Consider the following 26744-nt stretch of genomic DNA (forward strand, 5'->3'; position numbering starts at 1 on the left):
AGCTCACAGAACAGAGGTTATGTAACGTGTTGATTGAGGAGTGTACATAGCTGCCTGCACTGCCACATTTTGTACCAACTGCAACTTCTAGATGTTCTTCAAGGGCAGCCCCATGTAGAGTGCATTACAGTAATCCATTTGAGAGGTGATCAGGGCATGAGTGATTGTGAACAGAGCCTCCCAGTCCAGGAACAGGTGCAACTGGTGCACAATGCAAAGTTGCACAAAGGCCCTCCTGGCCACTGTGCCACCTACTCTTTGAGAGGAGCCATGAGTCTAGGAGAACCCCCAGATTGTGCACCAGGTCTGTTTGGGGCAGTGCCACCCCTTCCAGAACCAAAGATGCTTAATTCCCTGGAAACTGCAGGCCCCCAAAGCCACTCAGTCTTGCTAGGGTTGAGCTGAAGCCTGTTTTCCCCATCCAGAACCCTACAGCCTCCAGACACTGGGACAGGATCTTGACAATATTGCTTAATTCGCCGGAGTCAGAGACATAAAGCTGGGTATCATCAGTGTATTGATGATACCTCACCCCATGGCGATGGATGACCTCACCCAGCAGTTTCATGTTGTAATGGTATGTGGGAAAGACCTTGGGATACGGGGCAACAGATGCTGCCTAGGGAGTGGTCAGATAAGAGACAGCATAGCCTGCAGCTGCATAGTGGTGGAGCAAGGGGCTCAGAAGGGACCCTCCCTAAGTTCTCAGGCTGTAAAGGTGAAGGTGGGAGAATTGTACTTTCAGACTTGCAAGATTCTGTTAATGTAGCTTTGCCATAAAATAGAATTAGCTTATCTGGTCGTGTTTCCTAACTGGCCTATCTGGTCAGATGTAGATGTTAAACAGGAGTGGAGGGAGAATACCAAACTCTGAGAAACCCCACAAAGAGGGGCAAGAGTGGGACTTCTCCCAATCAACACTGACTGGAATCAACCCTGGAGGAAGGAGGAGAACCACCCACCCCTAGCTCCCAGAGCCGGTGCAGAAGGATACCATGGTCAGTGGTATCAAAAGCTGCTGAGAGATCAACAAGAGCAAGATTGATGCACTACCCCATCTCACTTATGCCAGAGGTCATCCAAAAGCACAACCAATATTATCTCAGTCCATAGCCAGGCCTGAAATCCAACTGAAAGTGGTCCAGATAATGAGATTCATCCACAATCCTCTGAAGCTGTCGTGTGACCACCTTCTCAACAACCTTCCCTAAAAAGAGAAGGTTGGAAACTGGATGAAAGTTGTCCAGTAAGGTTGGGTCCAGTGATGGTTTCTTGAGAAGGGGCGAACCACTTATTAAGGGAAGGGAATCTCCTTTCCTTTATATTCCCTTCCTAATTTCCCTTTCCCATATTAAGAATCTTGTGCATCCAAGGGAACCTCACAATATATCATACAAGCTTACCCGTTCCACTTGTCCTTCCTTATGTTTCAGCTTGTAAACCCTGAGTTTTGGCAGACATTCCTCTGTATAATTTTTTTCTTCCATTCCATGGAGAAGTATCCCATGAAATGCCAATCTGCAAGTATTTGCATGAATATCAGTGTCCAATTTTGAGCCAATTACAAGACAAAATTTAGGACAAGTAACTGGTTTTTCAAACTCAAGTAAGGCCCACTGTTGTTTCGGGAGCTGTCTTTCTCCAACCTGGCCATTCTCCTTGTTTTCTTCTGAGGACTTTGAATCATTGGAAAGATATTCCTCTTGATAAAGGTATTCCTTTTCAAAATCAAAATAATTTTCCATAGGTTCTTTACTGAAGTCATTAGGAGTTGGGCTGAAGAACATCACTCTTCCCATAACAGTCTCATGGCCAACTGTAATATGAAACTTTGCTTTTGTCTGAAGAGTACCTCGAAAATATGGGATTTTCTTTAAAGAGATAATGGCAGCATGGATCGTCTGGAGAGATTCAGGTGTACAAATCAGGCCTCGTTCCAACAGCTTTGGATCAAACTGGGTTACACAGATTCCAGCCCTATCCCCTTGCATGGCATAAGTTACTGGTGTATGAAACATCTGCATTGACTTTACTTTCTTTGTCACCTATTCGGGGGAAACATATAATAAAATACTGTTAACATTTTTGTTATATTTTAAAAAATTCATTAATTTAAAATATTTGTACTCTACTTGTACACCACTTCTGCAACAGTAAGATATTCTTTTGCTATTTCATAACAAAAGCTACATTTTGGATCTTTCCCATCTCTCCAGATCACCTTCTCCGTGCCTCACTCAGACTTTGACTTCATGCACTTCCCTCTTCCCTGGCTGGATGTTGAGGAGGAGCGAAAGGCCCAAGGAGACAGTGGCAGGTATGCACACGGCAAAAGGCTGTTTCAAAGCCAAGAGGCTGTAGATGGCAGCTATCATGATAATGGTGAGCACAAAATTGCTGATCTCCTGCAGCAGTTGAGATCCAAAGGCTAAAAGGCAACCTGCTGCCAGTTCTATCTGGCCCACTGGCTCTGGCTTATAGGCAAACGCCTTCAAAGGGAAGGCGCCTTCTGCAAACTGCACAAACTGGGTTTTCAGCTGCTGGTGGGCATCGCCCGCGATCCGGTCGGTGAGCCTGACGACCCTGCAGACCGAGAAGAAGAGGCCCAGCATGATGGGGAGGGCGGGGAAGAGCAGCGCCATCGCCTCCCTGGCCATTTCCACCTGGCCTTCCCGGCTGCTGGGGGGCAGCCGGGGGGCGTGGACTATTTCATAACTTTCTTGTTAACTATCAGAAAACTTATCCTAAATTATCTAAATGAATACTTAATTTTTTGTACTAGAAAACAATACCCAATCTTATTCTTTTGAATTTAGTAACTTCTATTGTAGCCAAAAATATGCAGAAGATGAGTTTGCAACAGCATAAATAATTAGCCCATTTATTTTTTTGAAAAGGCAAATAAGTTACATAGTTTTAAAATGCTGTCTTAAGTTCATGTTTTCTAAAGAATAATCCTCAATCATTGATTTTATATAGCTTCCAATCCTTTTTATCACATTTGCTTTTTTCCATATATCCGTCTAATAATAAAATATATTGTATAACGTTTAAAAATGATTTTTATGAATCTCATTTTCATCAACTTGTAAAGAATAAGCACAAATATGACCTTGTGACTTTAGGACTATTTTATGATTATAAACTATATTATATATGATTATCATCTGGTTATGACTTTAATCTTTCCATGATATATGAGACAGTGTAACACCACAAAAATATAAAGTTTGGTGCTAATAAGCTTGGAGTTTTCTCAGTTATTCTATTTCAGAAGCATCTTAGAATAGAAATAGTAACAAGAAAATAAGCTTTTTAAAACTATCAAAGTTGGTTCAGCTTGATTAGGATAAACCAGTTGGTTTAATATGGTTTGATTTTCTTTTCCTTTTTTCTTTTGTTCTTCTATTTATTCTTTAAGCTAGGGGTGGGCAAAAGAGAAATTGCTATCTACTGGTAGGTCCCTAGATGATGTGCAATAAACTGCAAAATTTCTGACACCCAATTATCCAGCAATAGCAAGAACTAAGGAGATTTACTTGACTAAATTATGTTGCAGAAAAGGATTCTGAAAGGGTAATGGGATTAATTGCGACAAAATTGTAAATGGAATGTATGTGAAAGGATTTATAATCTTAGTTCTGGTACCAATCACACTTCCTTCAATTGAGCATACTGCCAGAAACAAAGTTTCCTTCATTCTTAGTACTTGATCACCCTCCTGAATCACTATTTTGTACTCTATTTGTTGGGCAGCAGTTTAAAAGGCTTATAATCCTGAAAACTGGCTACTCCAACCTTAAGGGTTATATTCAGCAGTGATCAATTTCTCCTCCCCTCTGTCCTAACTATTCTCTGGAGTATCCTTTAATTCCTTTAGAAAAGATCTAGGGGGTACAGGAATCTGGAGAGAGAGAGACAGAACTTAATGCCACCTCCCTCCCTGTTCAGCTGGTGCTTGCTGTTTTCTTGCCAGCACAATGACTGCAACTAAATGCAAACCTAACTCAATAATTTTTCAATTCATTCATTACCTATGCATATCACACTCATCTATACAACTCTGAAAAATCTAAAAAATGTAGCATTTTACAGGAACTTAGAAGCTTCAGAATACGTTTTCACATTACGGAACTTTTCTCCTTTTTTTAAATATAGAACAATACAACATCTCTTTTTTTCTCAAAAATCTTTGCAGGCTATCAGTTGTGTCAAAAAAATTCAGTGCATTTAAAATGAAGTATCTTGCATAGACAATAATTCTAAGTTTGAAGTTCTGCTGCTCTATCTCTTCATATGATTTATAAGCCACAAACATAGGAGGATGTGAAATATACAAATACTATGGATAGATATAAAATATCAAATCCGTTTAAAAACTAAATGAAAATGGACTGTATAAGTTCAAAAACAAACATCCATCAAATCACATTTTACAGTTCTAGAGGAAATTGTTAGTTGAATTTATACTATTGTATTACCATGGAACAGAAGTCAAATAGAAATTTGGAGTAGAATTTACTACCTGCAACTGGGAATAATACTTTTTTAAAATTCCTGTGAACTAGCATACCATGTATAAAATCCCTGGTTCTGCCCTCTCTGGTGTTTTTAGTTTTCACTGGGTCTTTTTATAGAAGAGAAAATTTAAAAACTAGATTCCCCATAAACAGTATAAAGTAAACAATTCTAGAAGTTTTCCATCTAATTTTGTGTATACAGAAACAGTTCTATATGCATTAAACTTTCAGAAATCTATACTACCATATTTTCCCCCCACAAAAGAGGAAATAATTCATATATGAGCAACTGGTCTCACATTCTTTGGATGCTTACAATGTTTTAAGCAAAGAAGGAATACATCTTATTCTGGGGGTAGGGAGGCAGGACACTTATGTTGGTGATGATGCTGTGTTTGACATCAAAGGCGAAGAGATAGAGCAGCAGAGTTCTAAGTTCCTGAAAAATGCTACATTTTTTAGATTTTTCAGAGTTGTATAGATGAGTGTGATATGCATGGGTAATGAATGAATTTTAAATGCAATAAAGTACTGTCAGGCTGCTTTAAAAAACTGAAACAGAATAGCATCATCATGTTCCAAAATACATGTAAAGTAATTTTAAGACTCAGAACAGTTCTTTGAATGAAATACTACATATAAGTTTTCCCTTGAGTGGTACACCATACAAGAAGGATGTATGGAAAGAAAAAAATGCACGTCTCTAAGCTAATTATATTTTAAGGAGATAGATTTGGGCATATTTCATAATTTGCTTCCTGTTAAAAGTTAACATTACCCTTATTTTATTTCCTCAGTTTCTTCACCCCATTTTTACTGTGAAACCTTGTCATTCTTAAAAAAAAATTCACATACACACAAACCATGTTCTCTCTCTCACACACACACACACTCCCACAGAGATAAATATATGCATACACAGACACATACACAAGCACACCCCCCCCCACAAGACTGTAGGAAGTTGGGCTCAACAAGCATCCACCTATACATGTTTGTCGTTTAATAAGTTCCATTGATTTCAGTGGCTTTAATTCCCAGATAAATATCCATAGGCTACTGCTATGCTGGAGATAAATTTCTTTAACTGCATTTAGCTTATGCAATGGTGGTGGAAACTGGGAGAGATCTGTGGTATACTGGAGCTGTTTTCTCCTGCACATAGAAAGGAAACAAATCAATAGGGGTGTATGTGCTTTATGTAAGTGTTCAGTAGCTCTTATCTAAAGTCTCAAGTCCTGTTCAATCAGTGTGGCAGTCCCCCTCCCTTCGCTGCTCTCCATATATACTGGGTAAGTGTCTGTAATTGAGAGCTTCTCTATTCATGGAAGTTCTCTATTCAACTAGATTCCTGATTATCAAGAGTTGTCACATGTGGAGAACATCCATGGATAGAGAGGACTTTCACTGCAAACAAACATTCAGAGAGTGACAACAGTAGTTTAGGTTAGCTTGCTGATCCCTGTCCCCCACCCCCCACCCCTTGAAGCAACAGTGACAGCTTCTCCACTTTTAGCAATATCTGCCTCTATTACCAGATTCTCAGTGAATGTAAGATGATTTCCGATTTCAAAGATTATTATTTGGACAGATGGAGGGGTTCAAATTTCTTTCAGATAAATTAATACTTTAAAAAACCTTCATTATATTTTACAAAAGAAAACCAGATGCATCCAATATTACTATACTGTACTATTACATGTAGTATTTGCATCTCTCCTTATTCCACAGAGTTTGGAGTGGTATACACAGCTTTTTCTACTGCATGTTTTATCCTAACAGCACTATGATGTAAATTGGGGTGAGGGATAGGAACTAGTCCTGAAGCTACCCAGAAAGCTTCATGAATTAACTTTTGAAAAACTAAGCTTCCTCATCTTCATACCTTAATCACTATACCATTTAGGGTCTAAAAACCAAGAGGGCCATTGTGAATAAGCAGATAATTTCACTTTGTCAAGAATGTGTTTTTTTCTGCTAAGAAAATTATAGTTCCTTTTAAAATGAATAATAATGCAGCTAAACCTAAAAGCATATTTGTAAATGTCAACAAACCATTGTTCACCACAATGTCTGACTCTCATCTACTTCCACTCCACTTGCACGCCTATTTTTATGCCATTCAAACAAATTGTCAAAGTGGCACTTTGATATCAGTTTTGGGCAGCAACTTCAGCAGACATTAGTGTGTCTGCCCAAAACTAGTCATACAGCAACTTCAAGTTCATCAAAATCAATGAATTTTTAGAGTTCTTTAGAGTTCACAACAAATACTACCAGACATTGTAAACTCTGCTCAGAGAGGCTTCATGTTAACAGGGGTGGGGGTAGCATCTTGTAATGCCTGAAAATAAATCAGGAAAGAATGTTTAATATTTTTATCTGCATGATCACATTAATATTTCTAAGAATGATGTAGAGGTTTGTGAAACTGCTTTGGTGGAGGAGGAGGATTGGGAAGTCCATGTGTTCATACACAGATAAAATATGCAAAAAGGAGAGATAAATTAAAAGCACCCAAACTGTTCAGGCCCTTAAGATAAACAAATGTGTTCAATATAAGAAAAGAACCTGTTATTTGAAGACCAAAGGAAAAGCTCACTAAGATTTTCAAAGCAGTTTAACTAATAGAAAACAGCATACAAAAACCCCACTAATGGATTTTTCTTCTGATACAATGAAGCTTCTTTTCCTTTATTTATCCAACTTTCATTAAGTTATCAGTACTCCATATGCTATAGCTCTTAGGTTTTTCAGATAAGAGTCCAAGCATCCTCCTACCTCCAGTGTTGTCACTGCATCTTATTGATACAAGATATAAATACAACCAACCCTTTCTGATAAGTAGAATCACAGCAAATTCAGCTAACTAGTAAATTGCTATAAATTAAAAAGCAAAACACAAAAACAAAACAAAACACTGTAGTTTAACTGTTAAGCACAGTTTATATAGTAACGAGTTTTATCCATCCATCCATCCATCCATCCATTAGTTACTTAAATCAAGGTATTAACATAATATATAATCCATCCCCATTAAAACGTGAAGATTGCCATCTATTTAAGTGAGACATAGATTATCAGACATAAAATGGAGTGGACACAAGGGAGAAATGAAAAATACACCCTAACTTTCTCTGTTTTCTTAGTGGTGAGAACCAATCTTCTCTCTTCAGAAGGAGAGACTGCTAAAAATGAAAAAGAACATCAAGTTTGTCTAAAGATGTTTGCACAGCCACAGATTCTGCCCAACTAATATATTAACACCTCTTCATTAGGAAAAGGAAAATAATGCAGATCATTTACTTGATTTCACACTGATAGACAACAACAACACTATAAAGGCCTGCTTAATGCCAATTCTTGAAAATATCTATACAGGCTCTAAAAGCCTCTGTAGAAACAGTTTCCAGAGGCAATATTCTGTAAATTTCATGAATAAAGGAATTCTTGAGTCAAGCCCAGTTCCTGATGGATACATGGATATAACCAGGAGTTTCTTTGAAAAAGGACAGAAAAAGTTTGCCATTGCCATCTTCCAGGATGCATTTTCAACTTTCCAGCCTAGCCTACAACCTTGCTAGTCCCTGGTAAAATCCCATCCATGTTACTAAGCAGACTCTTGTATACCTAGCTTCCAAGCCCAACAAAGTCAGCAAAGTGCTGCCATTTTCAGAGAAATAAAATACTGTAAGTGTGACAAGAAATTATTTGCAGAGTATTATTTCTTTAGTAACAGCATAGACCTTAGCCCTAAAAGATGCATCAAGAATATCACGCATCTAAGTGGGATGTTACTAATGTAAGACTAAATGTACTAATGTAAGTCTAAACATACACAGTATGTTTCCTTGGGGAAAGACTATGATAATAAAAGACTAAAGTACAGAAAGAACAAAAGCTTAATTTACACAACAGGCAGGCGGGCACCAAGCAAGCAGGAAAGACTGACAGAGAGATATTACATTATATAACTTCAAGAGATTTATTGGCAAAGGGGACTTGTTCACACAGAGCACTAGGGGTGTGCAAAATACTTTGTCATGGAATGTTCTGATGCCCAAATAGATTGTTCTAAAAAGTGCCCCAACATCAGAATGAACTGTCCTGGAGTCAGACCACTTCTGCAGGACTCAGAATAGCCCATTCCAGGATCAGAATATTTTGTGATGGAACAATTTGCACACTCTTATTGAACACTATGATCAAATTATATTAGCTCACATCTGATTTTAAATTAAATTCATAAAAACAGTATGGGAGGATGCACATGTTCCAGGATAAAACTGTTCTTGACTCTACCCACCCAAATATTGCAGAACACATGTAATTATCCCTAAGGGTAATTTATGGTATGAATACTACAAGGTTTGCATTAAAAAAAAACTAGAAAAAATTATTTAAAAATACAATGGGAGGGTTGTTTGTTTTACAATTTATTCTAATGAAGACTACCTTTGAATTTTTTTCCAGCCCTTGAATCTTACAGCTTGTGTAGAAAATAATGTAGCATAATTCTCAAACACATCTTTAAACCTTGACAGTATAGGGTCATAAATAGAAAGAGAACATATACTGGTGATCCAAAATTGTAAGTCTGGAATTTTATTGCCTTTCTAACACTTAAAAGCAAAACTTTTTGCTGACTCCATGAGCAATAAATCCATAATTCTTCATAAATTCAAAATATTTTATATATAATTCAAAAGTACCTTTATATCATATTGCTCTTTTTAACACTATGTTTAAAAAATATGGTTGATAAACAAAAATAGGCAATAATTGGAAAAGCCCATATCATATAGATTGTTGTGAGCCACCTAGAATCACTATATGAGATAGGAACCATATAAGTCCTATAAATAAATAAATTAAACCCATTTTACACTGCCAATATAAACAGCATGCTCTGGGGAGGCCAGGAATTGTGAAAAACAATACTTTGTTCAATTAATCTCAATTTAAGATAAGGAACACATTTAATATTCTTTAAGACCATTGGTCATTTATTTGATAATATGGGGTATTGGAAATCTTTAATCCAGAGTTCTTATAAATAACTAATATGCACCTTAAAGATATTATTTAAATGTCTATATCATAGACTTGGAATTACCCAAAACACATTCTGATACTGATAGTAAAAAACAGAGTTTTAAACACTGCTAATGCATCTGAAGCAAATCAAGAGATATTTTAACAGAATATAGAGCCATTTTGCAATGTTAGATAATCTATATTCCTCTTGCATAACTCAGATGCTTTAAAAACTAGATTGGTAATCTAAAACAGTTGTTTTCAAACTTGTTCAGGCCATGGAACCTGTTAGTTAAAAAAAATCCTGGAACCCCTGCTCAAAAAGGAAAGCTCTAGTAATAGGAAACTGGCTGTATTCAAGTTAACCTCTTTTTTCCCCCTTAGTCTGTAATGGAACCTCATCAAGTTCTTGTGGAACCCCAGGATTCTCTGAAACATAGTTTGAAAAACCCTCATTTAAAGTATTAATATCTCTACTTATCCACAACATCAAATGAATAAATAAAAATGCAACTGTCAAACTGGGATTGTCCCAGAATGTTATATTTGTCATATAGATAAAGACTGAAATTATACTTTTGTTCTAACCTTCCAAATGTGCCTTGTAACCCTCAGTGTAGGAAATGCAATAGACGCATGTCTAAAAAGGGAGTCAAGCCTCTTCCATGATATCAAACTGGCTTACATAATATCCTCCAATTTTGTCCAAAGTGATTTTTTTTACTCATTCACATGTGTTTAACACGGAGAAGTTGAAGCTAAAATATGGGTCATTCCCAGTGATAAAACTGAAAGTCAGGAAAGTTAAAACTCCCATAATCACATACAAATGGTAATTCTGATGAAGAAAATCCATGGGTTTGTTGCTGCTAAATAAATAAATAGTCTTAGCAATATACTTAAGATAAACATGGTAACAGGAATACCTCTAAATAAGTTTATCAGTTCTGAATAATATTCACTTTTACAGCATTTTTCTTTCCCTTAAATCCAATGGGATTTTTAAGAATCTACTAATTTTAATTTTTATCTGAGATAAAAATGCTGATATATTTAAACAACAAATTAATAAAGTTTCCTTGGAATAACTTTTCTCAGATATTTAAAATTGAACCAACAACTGAAACCCCAATTAATATACATTTCCATAGTAGCATCAGAGCCTACAGAAAGTATGTGAGACTGTTAACTGAATAACCCATTACCAAACCAGTGCACAATGTCAAAAGATTTTAGTATAAAAACAAATATCAAAAAGACATAATATATGATAAGCATATGATATGTTTGTGTTCAGCTCCAACATTGTTATACCTGAAATCCTTCATTTGTCTAATGAAACAAGTCAACATTTCCTGTATCAAATTAAAAAAGGACATCCTTAATGATTACAAGAAGAATTTTGACAAATGAGGGGATAATTCCAAAGCAAAGGGAGTAAAGTACCACATATTGATCCAGTTAATACAAAAAAGAGAAAATCCATATTTAGATGAGACTTATTTCAGGAATATCCGCTGCACCATATCAAAGGCCTTTTCCACAATCCACAAATGTTGATGTGAATTTGTAAATGTTTAATTAATTATTAATATATTATCAGATGCTTGAAGACATTTTATAAAAGCAGATTGTGCAGATTAGATAATCAGAGACATCAATATCACCTATAATTTATGTGCCAGGGTTGCTGTCAATGTTTCTGCATTTTTGTACTTTGTTTAACAAAAACACAAAGGTTTGCAGAGTTAGCAGGATCTTTCCTAGCCTTCAAAATCTCAGTTATATAAGCCTCACTGAAGGAGGCTGGGAAAATCTTACTTCAAAAGGCATCATTACAGATTTCCTACTGTGGGGCAAAAAAGTATTTAGTCAGCCACCAATTGTGCAAGTTCTCCCACTTAAAAAGATGAGAGAGGCCTGTAATTTTCATCATAGGTATACCTCAACTATCAGAGACAAAATGAGAAAAAAAAATCCAGAAAATCACATTGTCTGATTTTTAAAGAATTTATTTGCAAATCATGGTGGAAAATAAGTATTTGGTCAGTATCAAAAGTTCATCTCAATACTTTGTTATATATCCTTTGTTGGCAATGACAGAGGTCAAATGTTTTCTGTAAGTCGTCACAAGGTTTTCACACACTGTTGCTGGTATTTTGGCCCATTCCTCCATGCGATCTCCTCTAGAGCAGTGATGTTTTGGGGCTGTCGCTGGGCAACACGGACTTTCAACTCCCTCCAAAGGTTTGCCATGGGGTTAAGATCTGGAGACTGGCTAGGCCACTCCAGGACCTTGAAATGCTTCTTACGAAGCCACTCCTTCGTTGCCCGGGCGGTGTGTTTGGGATCATTGTCATGCTGAAAGACCCAGCCCCGTTTCATCTTCAGTGCCCTTGCTGATGGAAGGAGGTGTTCACTCAAAATCTCACGATACATGGCCCCATTCATTCTTTCCTTTACACGGATCAGTCGTCCTGGTCCCTTTGCAGAAAAACAGCCCCAAAGCATGATGTTTCCACCCCCATGCTTCACAGTAGGTATGGTGTTCTTTGGATGCAACTCAGCATTCTCTCTCCTCCAAATACGACGAGTTGAGTTCAGACCAAAACGTTCTACTTTGGTTTCATCTGACCATATGACATTCTCCCAATCCTCTTCTGGATCATCCAAATGCTCTCTAGCAAACTTCAGACAGGCCCGGACATGTACTGGTTTAAGCAGGGGGACACATCTGGCACTGCAGGATTTGAGTCCCTGGCGCCATAGTGTGTTACTGATGGTAGCCTTTGTTACTTTGGTCCCAGCTCTCTCCAGGTCATTCACTAGGTCCCCCCATGTGGTTCTGGGATTTTTGCTCACCGTTCTTGTGATCATTTTGCCCCCACGGGGTGAGATCTTGCGTGGAGCCCCAGATCGAGGGAGATTATCAGTGGTCTTGTATGTCTTCCATTTTCTAATTATTGGTCCCACAGTTGATTTCTTCACACCAAGCTGCTTGCCTATTGCACATTCAGTCTTCCCAGCCTGGTGCAGGTCTACAATTTTGTTTCTGGTGTCCTTCAACAGCTCTTTGGTCTTGGCCATAGTGGAGTTTGGAATGTGACCGTTTGAGGTTGTGGACAGGTATCTTTTATACTGATAACAAGGTCAAACAGGTGCCATTACTACAGGTAACGAGTGGAGGACAGAGGAGCCTCTTAAAGAAGTAGTTACAGGTCTGTGAGAGCCAGACATCTTGCTTGTTTGTAGGTGACCAAATACTTATTTTCCACCATGATTTGCAAATAAATTCTTTAAAAATCAGACAATGTGATTTTCTGGATTTTTTTTTCTCATTTTGTCTCTCATAGTTGAGGTATACCTATGATGAAAATTACAGGCCTCTCTCATCTTTTTAAGTGGGAGAATTTGCAGAATTGGTGGCTGACTAAATACTTTTTTGCCCCACTGTATACAACTGGGGCTCAGAACTTAATATATGCCTTATACCACTCAATGTGATAGCCATCTGTATTGAGAACCTGTGCTGTTTTCATAGATTTCTCTATTATTTCTTGAAGAAATAAAGGTGAATTTATACAGGAAGACTGAACATACATGATCTTAGAGTTATGTTAAATTTATTTGTGTGTTTGTTACATTTGAGTCAGTATTATACAATACAGAGTAAAAAAAAACAGTTGACCTATTGAGTCAGAATCATTACACAGAAGACTTCATCCTAGGCATCATTAATAATGCACATATAGTACATTGTTGTAATTTTTTTCAGCTGAGGAACCAGAAACTTCTCAAATTTTTCACTTCATTCTTAGTATCTTCACATTATACAAATCAATGTGCAAGAAGTTAGATTTTTCTTCCTAGCATTTAGAAGCTTTCTATTAATTGCATATTCTTGCTTTTCACTACCTGAGTAGTGCCTAGATGAGTGAACACCTAGAAATCCTACACATACTGCCCGATTAAAAAAAAAACAGGTTACACATATAATAAATGAATAGCCCCTTAATATTTATTCCAGCTTTAACTTATTAACTTATTACATATATTTATGAATTGCTTCATAAAAATATTTAGGCATATTTTTGCATTGCAATCTAAGATGGTGTAGCTACGTCATTTTTGCACTACTGAAGAGTAAGATGCAATAAATGTTGATATGACAACTTTAAAAAAAAAAAGTAGCTTAAAATGAAACCTTACTCTCTCCCTTTGATGTGTAGGTTCTTTTAAACTGCTCCCACTGACCTCCCTAATACACTGTATATAAATTGAGTTTATAAAAATTGATTTGGGGAAGAGATCTGAACTAAAGTCACCAAATAATTCCAATAGGCACATAAACAGAATATTCCCTAATTAAATCCTTAGTTAGAAAAATGATCAATATTTATTGTAAGGATTTATTCAGAACAGTTACCACAGAATAAGCACCCACATAGAGCAGCAGAGACTCCAGGAAGGCATGGTTTAGCTGCACCCTTTTATAGACTCCACTGAATCACTCTCTCATTATACTATTGTATTTCTATTATTTTATTACACTATTATGCTTCTATCGTACACGTCCTCATCATTACTGATTCTATTATCTCTCATTCAGAATGAAGCAAGCCCAGAGCACCTAATCAACTGGAAGTTCTTTATTCGCTTGCAACCTCTTCTAGCCTTGGACGATCTCCTGAAGAGTATAAGCAAATTAAGGGTTGATTTCTCAGGATAAATGAGCCATGAATCTGCATAAAGAAACTATGAATCTTCATAAAAGAATTAGTTTTTCTGGGGAAAAAATCAAGCAAAAAAGCCTTGTGACATTTTAAAGACTAACCCATTTATTATCATACAGTACTAATGTTTATGGACTAACAGTATCCATTGGATTCAGCTGTACATTCTTACTGTTAACATTCTTGATACTGTTTTGTTGATCAAAAATGTAACAACATGAGACTTTGTAATTTTTTGGGCAGCTAGACTTTTTAGCAGAAATTTCCAAAATAACTATAGATTGTAATTCTCTTCATAACAAAATTGAGCTAGGATTAGTTGGACTCATTCAGAGTATGATGACAGGACTATAAAATTAAAAAACAAAAATCAGTCCATTAAAAAAAGCAAAATGGAAAAAACATTATCTGTTGAGAAATCTTGAGCTATAACCATGATTCAGTTTGAAAGAAGACACATTAGCTTTGCAGACAGTAACTTTAAGACAGAAAGGTTATTGATTCTCTGTAGTAATCATTCTACCTTTTTTTTTACTGTATCCTAATTTTCAAGAGGAGTGTCAAAAATGGTATAACTGATGGACCCCACAGTAAAACAAAGAGATTGGTGGTAGATATATATGCATGTCTCTGTATGTATAGTCGTGTGAAAAAGAAAGTACACCCTCTTTGAGTTCTATGGTTTTACATATCAGGACATAATAAAAATAATCTGGTGCTTAGCAGTTCTCAAAAGTAGGTAAATACAACCTCAGATGAACAACAACACATGACACATTACACCATATCATCATTTACTTTACAAAAAGAAAGCCAAAATGGAGAAGCCATGCGTGAAAAACTAAGTACAACTTATGATTCAATAGCTTGTAGAACCACCTTTAGCAGCAATAACTTGAAGTAATCGTTTTCTGTATGACTTTATCAGTCTCTCACATCGTTGTGGAGGAATTTTGGCCCACTCTCCTTTACAACATTGCTTTAGTTCATTGAGGTTTGCGGGCATTTGTTTATGCACAGCTCTCTTGAGGTCCCATCACAGCATTTCAATCGGATTGAGGTCTGGACTTTGACTGGGCCACTGCAACACCTTGATTTTTTTCTTTTTCAGCCATTCTGTTGTAGATTTGCTGGTGTGCTTGGGATCATTGTCCTGTTGCATGACCCAATGTCGGCCAAGCTTTAGCTGTCGGACAGATGGCCTCACATTTGACTCTAGAATACTTTGGTATACAGAGGAGTTCATGGTCGACCCAATGACCATGAAAGCTCTTCTCTCTGAAAGGAATATGGCAGCATGGCTTAGGTTCGTAAAGTTGCACCTGAACAAATCACACAAGGTGCCCAGGTCTGCAAGGTGTCCAGGTCCTGTGGCTGCAAAACAACCGTGCTTGACGGCTGGTATGTTTGTGCTGATATGCTGTGCTTGGTTTTCGCAAACGTGGCGCTCTGCATTATGGCCAAACATCTCCACTTTGGTCTCATCTGTCCAAAGGACAGTGTTCCAGAAGTCTTGTGATTTGTTCAGATGCAACTTTGCAAACCTAAGCCATGCTGCCATATTCCTTTCAGAGAGAAGAGCTTTCTCCTGGCAACCCTTCCAAACAAACTATACTTGTTAGTCTTTTTCTAATTGTATTGACATGAACTTGAACATTTAACATGCTAACTGAGGCCTGTAGAGTCTGAGATGTAACTCTTGGATTTTTTGCAATTTCTCTGAGCATTGCACGGTCTGACCTTGGGGGGAATTTGCTGGGACGTCCACTCGTGGGAAGATTGGCAACTGTCTTGAATGTTTTCCGCTTATGAATAATCTTCCTCACTGTATTGTTTGGAAATGGCCTTATAACCCTTCCCAGATTGATGGGCAGCAACAATTACTTCTCTAAGATCGTTGCTGGTGTCTTTACTCCTTGGCATTGTGTTAACACACCTCAATGCTCAAGACCAGCAAACTCCTAAAACTTCAGCTTTTCTAGAGGTAGTCACACTTGCTGATGATCAATTGATCAAGGGCATTTGATTAGCAGCACCTGGCTGCTACTTAGCCTCTTCATACCTATGGAAGCAGTAAGGCTATATTTAGTTTTTCACACATGGCTTCTCCATTTTGGCTTTCTTTTGGTAAAATAAATGATGACATGGTGTAATATGTCATGTGTTGTTGTTCATCTGAGGTTGTATTTACCTACTTTTGAGAATTGCTAAGCACCAGATGATTTTTATTATGTCCTGATACATAAAATCATAGAACTCAAAGAGGGTGTACCTTCTTTTTCAGATGACTGTATATATGTGTCTATGTGCCATATGCAGAGAAAATGTAAAGACAGCCAATGTGATGTAGTTGTTAAGTTGGAAATGCACCAGACAAATCCAGTTCAAGTCCACCCTCAACTACAGAACTCACAGAGTGACAGGTGACTTTGAGTCAGTCATTCTCAACTCAACCTGCCTCACAGGGTTTTTCTGTAGAGAAAGTAGGAGGAAGGTACCTATGCTGCTTTTAGGAAAGGTGAGATATAAATAAAATAAATAAATAAATAGTAAAAATGGTGAACTAGTTCTTGTCTATACATACAATGTTATACATAAATATTAGGGCACCGCAAATCTTTCAGACATATTTTGATCATAGCAACACCACAAGCAAAGTGCCATTTCTTGAACTATGGAGATGGCTGGATCCTCTGGTGGTTCAAAATGGCCTTCCCAAGTCCATCGCACAAGTTCCCAGATCGTCAGCTTGTGCTTTTTCTTCAGCTACTTCCATGAGGATGATGTGACTGTCATGATACTTTGATCAATGGTGCACTGCTTATGGCTTTGCTGCAAAAGAAGAGGCCCTACAAAAGATTTGCACAGCCCTAAGAAATATGAAAAATTAGCTTTTGCTAGAACAATCTGATCAAATATCTAAAGTACCATGCAGAATAAAGGAAACTCAGTCTGTTCTTCTGTAATGTACGTACAGTATTATAAAATAAGCATATAATTTAATACCTATTTAAATAATCACACTGTTGGCAAGTTATTATTTTTTTCCCAGCTGATAAACAAAGGAAATGCCAGGTAAGAAAACTAAATGCTGAGAAATTAATTATTCTGAGGAAATAAGCCAAATTACTCTTTTTTATTCAAGTTATAGATTTGAAACAATAGCAACACTTTCATCCTAAAACTTCAAAGTACACCACAAAATATTACATCAGAGTAAACATAGGGCTGAAAGATTTATAGAACATCCACAGGAATGGATTTCCCCCTCCCCTCTTTTAACAAGATTGTTTTGTTTATTACTAACCTTTGAAAAGCCTAAAAGAAGGGAAACTACTGGCTACAAAAGTAAAACTTTTTATGTGTAAGCAACACTGGAGCTTTGTCAGGCAGCTGGTTTTGGTAGAATGTGTTACATGTAGCCCAATGTGAGTAATAATATATCTCAAATAAAAATCAGCCCATGAATATACATAATCCAAAAGGTAATTCTCCCAATCTCTGAAATGTAATGGAGCTACTCTAGATCACTGAGGCATGAATATTTACCGTATTCAGGCTTTACTGCTCTCGATCTGGGTTCAATTTTGCAAATTAAAATGAGAGCTGTGTGGATAGAGAGATTAAAGAGCATCCCAACGCTTGCCTGTTTCCTTGGTGTGGCAGTGGTGATCTGGTTACCTCTCTGTTAGGTTATTTTTTTTTACTTAGCAGAATAAGTCAGAAGCAATTGAGAATGGAGGATAGAGGTCACAATTAGTTCACCATCTTGTAGTAAAAAGAGCAATTAAAAATAAAACAACACCCACAACCACACTATCATCATAAAACACAGAGGACAGAAATCATGATTTAAAATAAAATCAGTACTTCAAAAATAGTATTTTAAAATGTTTTCACAATTACTGGGAAGAGGAATCAATTCTTGTACTATTCTCTTTATGGGAATAAAATGCTATTTTTTCTCAAACTATAACATTATTTTATTGTAATAAATTTGGTGCTAATTAACACGTTCTAATGAAAGGAAACAAAGATTCAGAAACAAACAATTCTAAAGAACTGTTTTCATAAATAATAATCAATCTATATGTTTACCTATGGCAGTTTTTGCTTGAAATCTGATAAAGTTGACAACTTTAATTGTGAACTTTAGAGATAAAAAAGCTAGGCCAAATTATTATGCAAATGTGCTTTTAAAAGATACTGAAAATATAATATCTCAGTGCTGCTTTTTGTGAATGGAAAACACCTTTTTATATATCTTTGGCAAAAAGAAAACAAAATTGTTATATTGTGTAATTTTAAAAGCAAGTGTTTTTTAAACAATGCAATCTATGAAAAAGCAAGAAATTAATCTTTCAAAAATATATGAAAATCTAGTTTTCAGAATAATAAAATATCTGCAACTTTGCCTTTTTGAAATTCTGGAATACAGGATATAAAGGTTTTATTAGTAGTATTTCTATAGTGGTCATTTGTAGTATTTCTACAAATGAGTAATGATGCACTTGCACAGACAAGTCTCTGTAATACAAAAAATAGGTTCATCTTGCTGACTTTTTCTAAATAAATTCAACTAGGGGAAAATATTAGAAGAGGCTCAAATCAAAAATTTACTGTTAGGAAAACATAGCTAATATTTTCAGCACAGAAAAAAAAATCATTCAGGAACCAAAAAGCAGCATTTATCATGGTGATACATCACGTAATATATTTTGACATATGCCAAATATTCAATTTCTAGCCTACAAGCAACATTCTGGGACCAAAGGGATACTATCATTTGAAAACCTTCACCAGCAGTCTTAGTAAACATTCAATATTTTTCTTTCTACTTTCTTAAAAGCCCCAGATGTGTTCCTACACATCAAAAGTGCCTAACTTATAAAGCTAAAACTAAATCAAGGGCTTGTTCCAAGTCATCACTGCTGAACTAATTATTCTTGGATGTTGTTTAATTAAAATATTATTTTTACACATTAAAACACTTAACAGGATGAGTTGTATGAGTAATAGGGAAGGTCTGATCTTGACTTATAAATCTTACCCTTTCTTCAAAAGAGATTAATGTTACTCAGAACTCTCTAGCACCAGCAATGGGCGATAATAGTAATGGAACTAATTTACATGGTAACTAAAGTATATTGCTCTCTATTTACTTCTTTCATGAACTGAAGATGGGGGAGGTGACAGGTTCTCTAGACTTCATCTCCATCCCAAAACAAGAGCTTTTTCTTAGGTCCCTCATCATATTTAATCGTCATCAAAATATTTCACTCTGAATTCAAACTTGGATGTGAGAGAGAACACCATTCTGCATGATGGTTTATGAACTCTCATCAACCCTCCTAAAGGCATTTTTTCAGCTAATGAACATTTTACTTTTATTACAGCACAATAGAAAGAAAAGGTTATTTTAACTGCATTAATATTGTGTTTGTCTTTGTTTCACACAAATATGAAAATCCAGGGGATATATTAAAATGCAATAACTTTTTCAGAGCCACCACTGAACTCAAGAAGTTCTGAGAATAAGTTAACAATGATTTCGATAAAACAAACATTTCCCTTCCTATCATTTTAAATATGAACTTAATATAACTCAACCAAGGAGATTTAATAGTTAATTGAAACTTAGACACAAGACAACTAGTAAAAATGGCAGCCCAGTATCATGCTGTTTTTTAAATGAAATTCCCATGGTTAACCAATAATGAGAATAAAGAATGTCAGAACTTGAGTTTTCTTCCCGTTTCCAAAATCTCTAAACATAACCTTAACCCACACTGAATTTGAGAATGACATTATAATCCCATTAAAGTACTCAGGAATAAACCCATTGGATTTCAGTTGGATACTTCCAAATGTGTGAGTACAGATTTTGCAATCAAAATTATTTCCAATGTTTAGTCTCACTTTCACAGGTCTTTTTAAAAGGAGGGGGGACCCAACCACCCTCACTGAGCAATCCTGCTCTAATTTAAGTCCTAGATCTCTTCTCCAAATCTACTCAAGAGGATTGCTCAATCTTCAGAAGAGATGTAGAAGGCATTCAGGAGATGAAATGGAGAAGGAGAATCTATTTTGCCAAAATTATCTGTTCTACTTATGAATGAACAAAGTTGGATATAACCCCATATCAAAAACTAAGCAGGTCCACCAAGCAATATAAACTGACCCCATTGACTCAGCCTGATCCAACCCTTGTAATCTAATTAACAGATGTAAGCACTGGGACTTCACTTATTGATAACAGTAGTTCATATTAAAATGTCACATTGCTTAGTTTTTAAATATCCTTTTGTATACATACATCATTTTTAAAGCACAGAAGTAGACTCGTTATGATAGTTTTTCTTAAAACAGGACCGAAGTTTTTTTTATAAGTAATACTGAATGTACGTAATAAGCATGGAGATTTATTAAACATGCAGTAGAAAAGCAGTCCAGAATTAGCCTGAATAGTTAAATAAACGGGTCAGTTTGCTTATTACATTCTGTTCCTGTTACTTCAACAGCATTTAAATGCTAAATGTTTACTCTAAATTATTATCTTTTAATACATCATCCATATGCCGAAGTCCTTAAACTATCACTGGAAAATATAACATTTTTCTATTTATATTTTGGAAACCTTGCTAAAAATTTATACCTATGTCTAGCTATGACATTTGCCCATGAATCCAAAGGTCCAGGGAGGTCTTAGACTTAGCCTGCAAGTTTACTCCCATGAGAAAAAAAGACTGCATTTGAGGATGCTTATGCAAATGTATTTCATTATTGCTATACATGGGAAGATAATCCAGATTTTAATCCAGATTTGCTAAGCTAATCAAAAGCAATGTTAATAACAATAACAACATTTAGGTTTAGGCTATTCTCTAGATTAGAGGAAAAAGCACTTATAGACACTATGGACAAAAGTGGGATTCATATGTATGCTAAATGTTTTGGACTTCAACTCCCACTATTCCAACCAGCCTACCCAGAACCAAGGGATTATGTGTAACTCAAAACTTCTGGAAAATACTCAGTTGCCTGCTTCTATGTTAAGTCCAATACTGATACAGGCCTGGGCAAGGCCCCCTTATTATTTTGCAGCACCTAAAACCCATCCAAAGCAAAAATTAAATTGTAAAATGTAAAAATGTTTTTAGTGGAAAGAAAAAGAAAGTAAGACAGGTATAGTAGGCCTTTACTGATCTTACAGCACACATTTTCTTAAAACCTTTCTCAACCTCCTAAAAAAAATTTAAGGCCCAATATCAACAAGCATCCTCACTCTTTAGGAGTCCTTTGAGGGCTATCCATGTTCAGTTTACCAGAACACTCAGGATTGCATGCTGTTGCATGCTTCTGCCTTCCTCCCACATGGGTGGAAGGATTTGAGCAATATGAGTTCAATAAATGTTTTGTCATTTCATAGAAACCAGAAATACAGATTTATAACCAACTCTGATTAGTTAAACAAGTTAGATTCATAATTCATGGTTTGAAGTTAACTTGTTTTGAAACTGACTACAATAATCCATATATAACTGAAACAAAGAATAGAAGAAAAAGGAAGAAGAGTGACCTAAAACACATCTGGACCATTATTTGGTAGCTATGAACTATACTTATTTTGAAAAGCTGAAAGCCGTCAACTGGATGGAGTGGGTATTAGGGACTTTCAGATTTTCTTTGATTTCTGAACTGATAATGCCTATCTTAAAGTTATATCATAGTTTTCATATTTTTCCACCTCAGAATTATAGTCACTGAAGATTCCATGGGCTGCAATAAGTTGATACAGGGACCACACATAGCTCTGGGGCCTCAAGTTGTTCATCCCTATATTAATCCATTACTTAGCAGAGAAAATATAAGTCTGAAGTTTATCTATCTATCTATGTATCTATCTATCTATCTATCTATCTATCTATCTATCTATCTATCTATCTATCTATCTATCTAATTTATATAGCTGCCCATCTCACACAAAGTGTTCCTTCTAGAACTACTATTGCAGAACCATTCTTTTGTCTTGTTACTTTTTATGTAAAGCAAGAGGAATTAATAGGGTGAGACAGTTGAATGGGAACCAGAGAAATAACAATCCAGAATCCCAGGGACAGTAGGAGACAATTTCCAATAATGTAAGAATAAGGCTTTTAACCTCCAGAAAATCAACTAAATCTAAAGTCCAGGAACAGAACTTTATATAACATATGCACACAGATATTTCATGCTATTATGTGTGCCCATAATTAAAATCAGGCAGCCAGATATATAAGATGATCAAAGTTAACCATAAAAACCTAAATGACACCAATCAATTCTACATTTTTTTTTTCAAAACCTGCTAGGAATTAGGGAAAGAGCTGTGTTACAAGTTTATACCAGACTGAGATTAAGTCATGCTTCAACAGTACTTGCCAATTTGTTTCAGAAATGTGTATTTCAAATATTTCCATTTACAAACACATCTTGTCTCTGCAATGGCAGAAGAGCATTTTAGAATCAATGAAACTAGAAACTAGGAAATGTGGGGAAAAAAGGACTGATCTTTTTTCTTTGTTTGCAGACAATTACTTCAAAACAGTTAATAGGCACAAAACTAATCCCAAAGATGGGATACGTTAGCCATCAATTAATTTAACACACATAGCAAAGAAATCTCTCTTCAGAGTTTGAGAGGTCTAGGCCACACATGGGGCACTTTTGTTTAGGCAAATAAAAATGTTTTTATTATCTATCTATCTATCTATCTATCTATCTATCTATCTATCTATCTATCTATCTATCTATCTACACACACACAGCCGTTTATAGTTCATTTCCATTACTAAAGCAGATCTTTGTTAGTAAGAGAAACAAAGACTTGCTATTTGGGGCCATACAAATTCCTTTCTTACCCTCCACTCACCCCAAAAAACACATACAAGAACAGTATGGTCTGCCAGTATACATTTCTCATTAGAGGATAAGGGCTTTCAGACAAAGGACAAAAGTATTGTGGAGAAATATCCTACAAGTGCAAATAGCAAGAAGTGATGCAAAGGGCAGAGTACTCCAAGTTACAAGCAAATCTGAGCAAATTTTCAGGAGGAAAAATCAGGCAAGACAAATTGCCAAAAACTGCCATCCCACTCTTTCTTCTAAGATATTGCTGAACTAAATCTGCCAATATCAAAACCTAAACAATATAATACACTTATTAAAGATAAAACAAAATGGTTATGTTTATTTTTAATTCTGACCTCTCCTATTTATCAATTGCCAAATTACTTTAGCAGAAATAGCAAAGCCCTCATTTAAAATTTGGAAGTGCCATGTGGGCCACATAATAATGGGACAGATAAACAAATGATCCAAATTGATATAAGACTGCTCTGTTCATATATTAAAAGTATTACAAGCCAACAATTTGTAAATTTTGTAAAACTGAATATTCAGTACTTGAAATTCCAAATGAGCAAAAGGCTGCAACACATGCAACTAATATGTCTTCATTATGGGAAGAATTAAAATGGGACATTTGGGAATCTTTTTGTGAAAACTGGAGTCTCAAAAATATACTCCAAACAGTTAATACTGTTTGAAATGGAAAGAGAAATGGAATTCATTATTTGCAGGAGCTAAATAGACACATTACCACAAAATCTGCAGGGAAATATTTGTACTTATATCACACAAAAGCTACAAAGGGAAACATTTTTTTACTTCTAAGATCAGCATTAAAGATAAGTAAACACACAATTCCATGTGATGCAAATCCATACTGTATGTAGGACTGCACCACAGAATAGTGTAATCACATAAAAAACAGCAGTCACATGAACATTTGGTCACAAAATGTGTACCTTCATAACGGGGAACCAATTGAATGGGACATAGATAAATCTAGGTGTTCTCATCCAAACACATTTCTTGTATGTACAGGGGAATGGCTCCTATACTACAAGCTGTGCCCATATCAGACAATGTAAATTTCATTGTTTCTTCCTATACCAGAATAGGATTTGGAAGTTTGGCATTCCAGACTATAAATCAGGAAATAACAGGCTTAAAATGTTGAAAATACACATACAGTGGGGCAAAAAAGTATTTAGTCAGCCACCAATTGTGCAAGTTCTCCCACTTAAAAAGATGAGAGAGGCCTGTAATTTTCATCATAGGTATACCTCAACTATCAGAGACAAAATGGAGGAAAAAATCCAGAAAATCACATTGTCTGATTTTTAAAGAATTTATTTGCAAATCATGGTGGAAAATAAGTATTTGGTCAATATCAAAAGTTCATCTCAATACTTTGTTATATATCCTTTGTTGGCAATGACAGAGGTCAAACGTTTTCTGTAAGTCTTCACAAGGTTTTCACACACTGTTGCTGGTATTTTGGCCCATTCCTCCATGCGATCTCCTCTAGAGCAGTGATGTTTTGGGGCTGTCGCTGGGCAACACGGACTTTCAACTCCCTCCAAAGGTTTTCCATGGGGTTGAGATCTGGAGACTGGCTACGCCACTCCAGGACCTTGAAATGCTTCTTACGAAGCCACTCCTTCGTTGCCCGGGCGGTGTGTTTGGGATCATTGTCATGCTGAAAGACCCAGCCCCGTTTCATCTTCAATGCCCTTGCTGATGGAAGGAGGTGTTCACTCAAAATCTCACGATACATGGCCCCATTCATTCTTTCCTTTACACGGATCAGTCGTCCTGGTCCCTTTGCAGAAAAACAGCCCCAAAGCATGATGTTTCCACCCCCATGCTTCACAGTAGGTATGGTGTTCTTTGGATGCAACTCAGCATTCTCTCTCCTCCAAACACGACGAGGTGAGTTCAGACCAAAACGTTCTACTTTGGTTTCATCTGACCATATGACATTCTCCCAATCCTCTTCTGGATCATCCAAATGCTCTCTAGCAAACTTCAGACAGGCCCGGACATGTACTGGCTTAAGCAGGGGGACACATCTGGCACTGCAGGATTTGAGTCCCTGGCGCCGTAGTGTGTTACTGATGGTAGCCTTTGTTACTTTGGTCCCAGCTCTCTCCAGGTCATTCACTAGGTCCCCCCGTGTGGTTCTGGGATTTTTGCTCACCATTCTTGTGATCATTTTGACCCCACGGGGTGAGATCTTGCATGGAGCCCCAGATCGAGGGAGATTATCAGTGGTCTTGTATGTCTTCCATTGTCTAATTATTGCTCCCACAGTTGATGTCTTCACACCAAGCTGCTTGCCTATTGCAGATTCAGTCTTCCCAGCCTGGTGCAGGTCTACAATTTTGTTTCTGGTGTCCTTCGACAGCTCTTTGGTCTTGGCCATAGTGGAGTTTGAGTGTGACCGTTTGAGGTTGTGGACAGGTGTCTTTTATACTGATAACAAGGTCAAACAGGTGCCATTACTACAGGTAACGAGTGGAGGACAGAGGAGCCTCTTAAAGAAGTAGTTACAGGTCTGTGAGAGCCAGACATCTTGCTTGTTTGTAGGTGACCAAATACTTATTTTCCACCATGATTTGCAAATAAATTCTTTAAAAATCAGACAATGTGATTTTCTGGATTTTTTTTCTCATTTTGTCTCTCACAGTTGAGCTATACCTATGATGGAAATTACAGGCCTCTCTCATCTTTTTAAGTGGGAGAACTTCCACAATTGGTGGCTGACTAAATACTTTTTTGCCCCACTGCACATACTTTAAAAAGTGGTTATGTGCTTCAATTTCTTGAAGAGAGGCTGAGTTAACAAAGTCCCCTCAGTTTTAAAATGTTATAATAAGCCTCCATTTTCCTTTCTTAAAATAAAACAGAACTGTGCTTGTTACTATTCTATTCATAAATTATTCAAATACATTTTTATCCTAGAAAGTGCAAAAACTTAACACAGAGACCTATCAAACCAATGTATTTGAATTTTTATTCCTGTTTAGAAACTAGAAAAATGTTAGTTTATGTTTGGTAGATACAAGCAAAATAACCAATTAACCAGACACATTTCACTCATATTTTTACATGTTATAAAAACACCAAGAACAGAGCACCAGTTGGTAAGCTATACACATTCATTAACTTAGTAGTATATTCCTTCATAATATTTAACCTTGATGAAGAACTAAATGCTTCCCCAATTCCTTGGTGCACCTATCTTTTTCTCTTGATTTACAAGGGGAAAAAGACATATTCAGGTGTCTTTAAAAAACTGCAGTACTCTATTGTCAGAGCCCAAAATAAGAATGAAAAATTCTACTTCACAGTTTGAATTGATTGCATAATAATAACTGCCAGGATTCTCAAAAATATTAGCTGCCACAAAATGCTATTGGATATTTTAAAGGCTTTTATAATTTATCTTTAGTAATAATTTATATGCCTTTTGAACAAAACAGAAAAAAGTAACTTCAGCAGCAGTTTCATTCCTTTCCAAATTGCTAGTATCTCCATATATTAAATGGCTGAATGGCATTCTATG

General features: G+C 36.3%; 1 protein-coding gene and 1 pseudogene across 5 annotated transcripts in view; both read right to left on the reverse strand.

Moving 5' to 3' along the window:
- Positions 1–26744, reverse strand: part of EEFSEC (eukaryotic elongation factor, selenocysteine-tRNA specific) — a 344759-nt gene that overhangs the window by 238526 nt on the left and 79489 nt on the right. For all 5 annotated transcript variants that reach the window (XR_015794902.1, XR_015794903.1, XM_088134249.1 and 2 more), the window contains exon 5: positions 1404–2045. Coding sequence is in view for 3 of the 5 variants with exons in the window: in XM_088134249.1 (XP_087990375.1) it covers positions 1404–2045 (642 nt within the window). In the remaining 2 variants the exon portion in view is untranslated. The remainder of the gene's footprint in view (positions 1–1403; positions 2046–26744) is intronic.
- On the reverse strand, positions 2234–2642 carry LOC148216725 (transmembrane protein 35B pseudogene; annotated as a pseudogene).

The sequence above is a fragment of the Python bivittatus genome, unplaced genomic scaffold, assembly GCF_059951505.1.
Source record: "Python bivittatus isolate LINGU-HERP-01145 unplaced genomic scaffold, Pbiv_v1 ctg000080_np1212, whole genome shotgun sequence".
NCBI classification, from domain to species: domain Eukaryota; kingdom Metazoa; phylum Chordata; class Lepidosauria; order Squamata; family Pythonidae; genus Python; species Python bivittatus.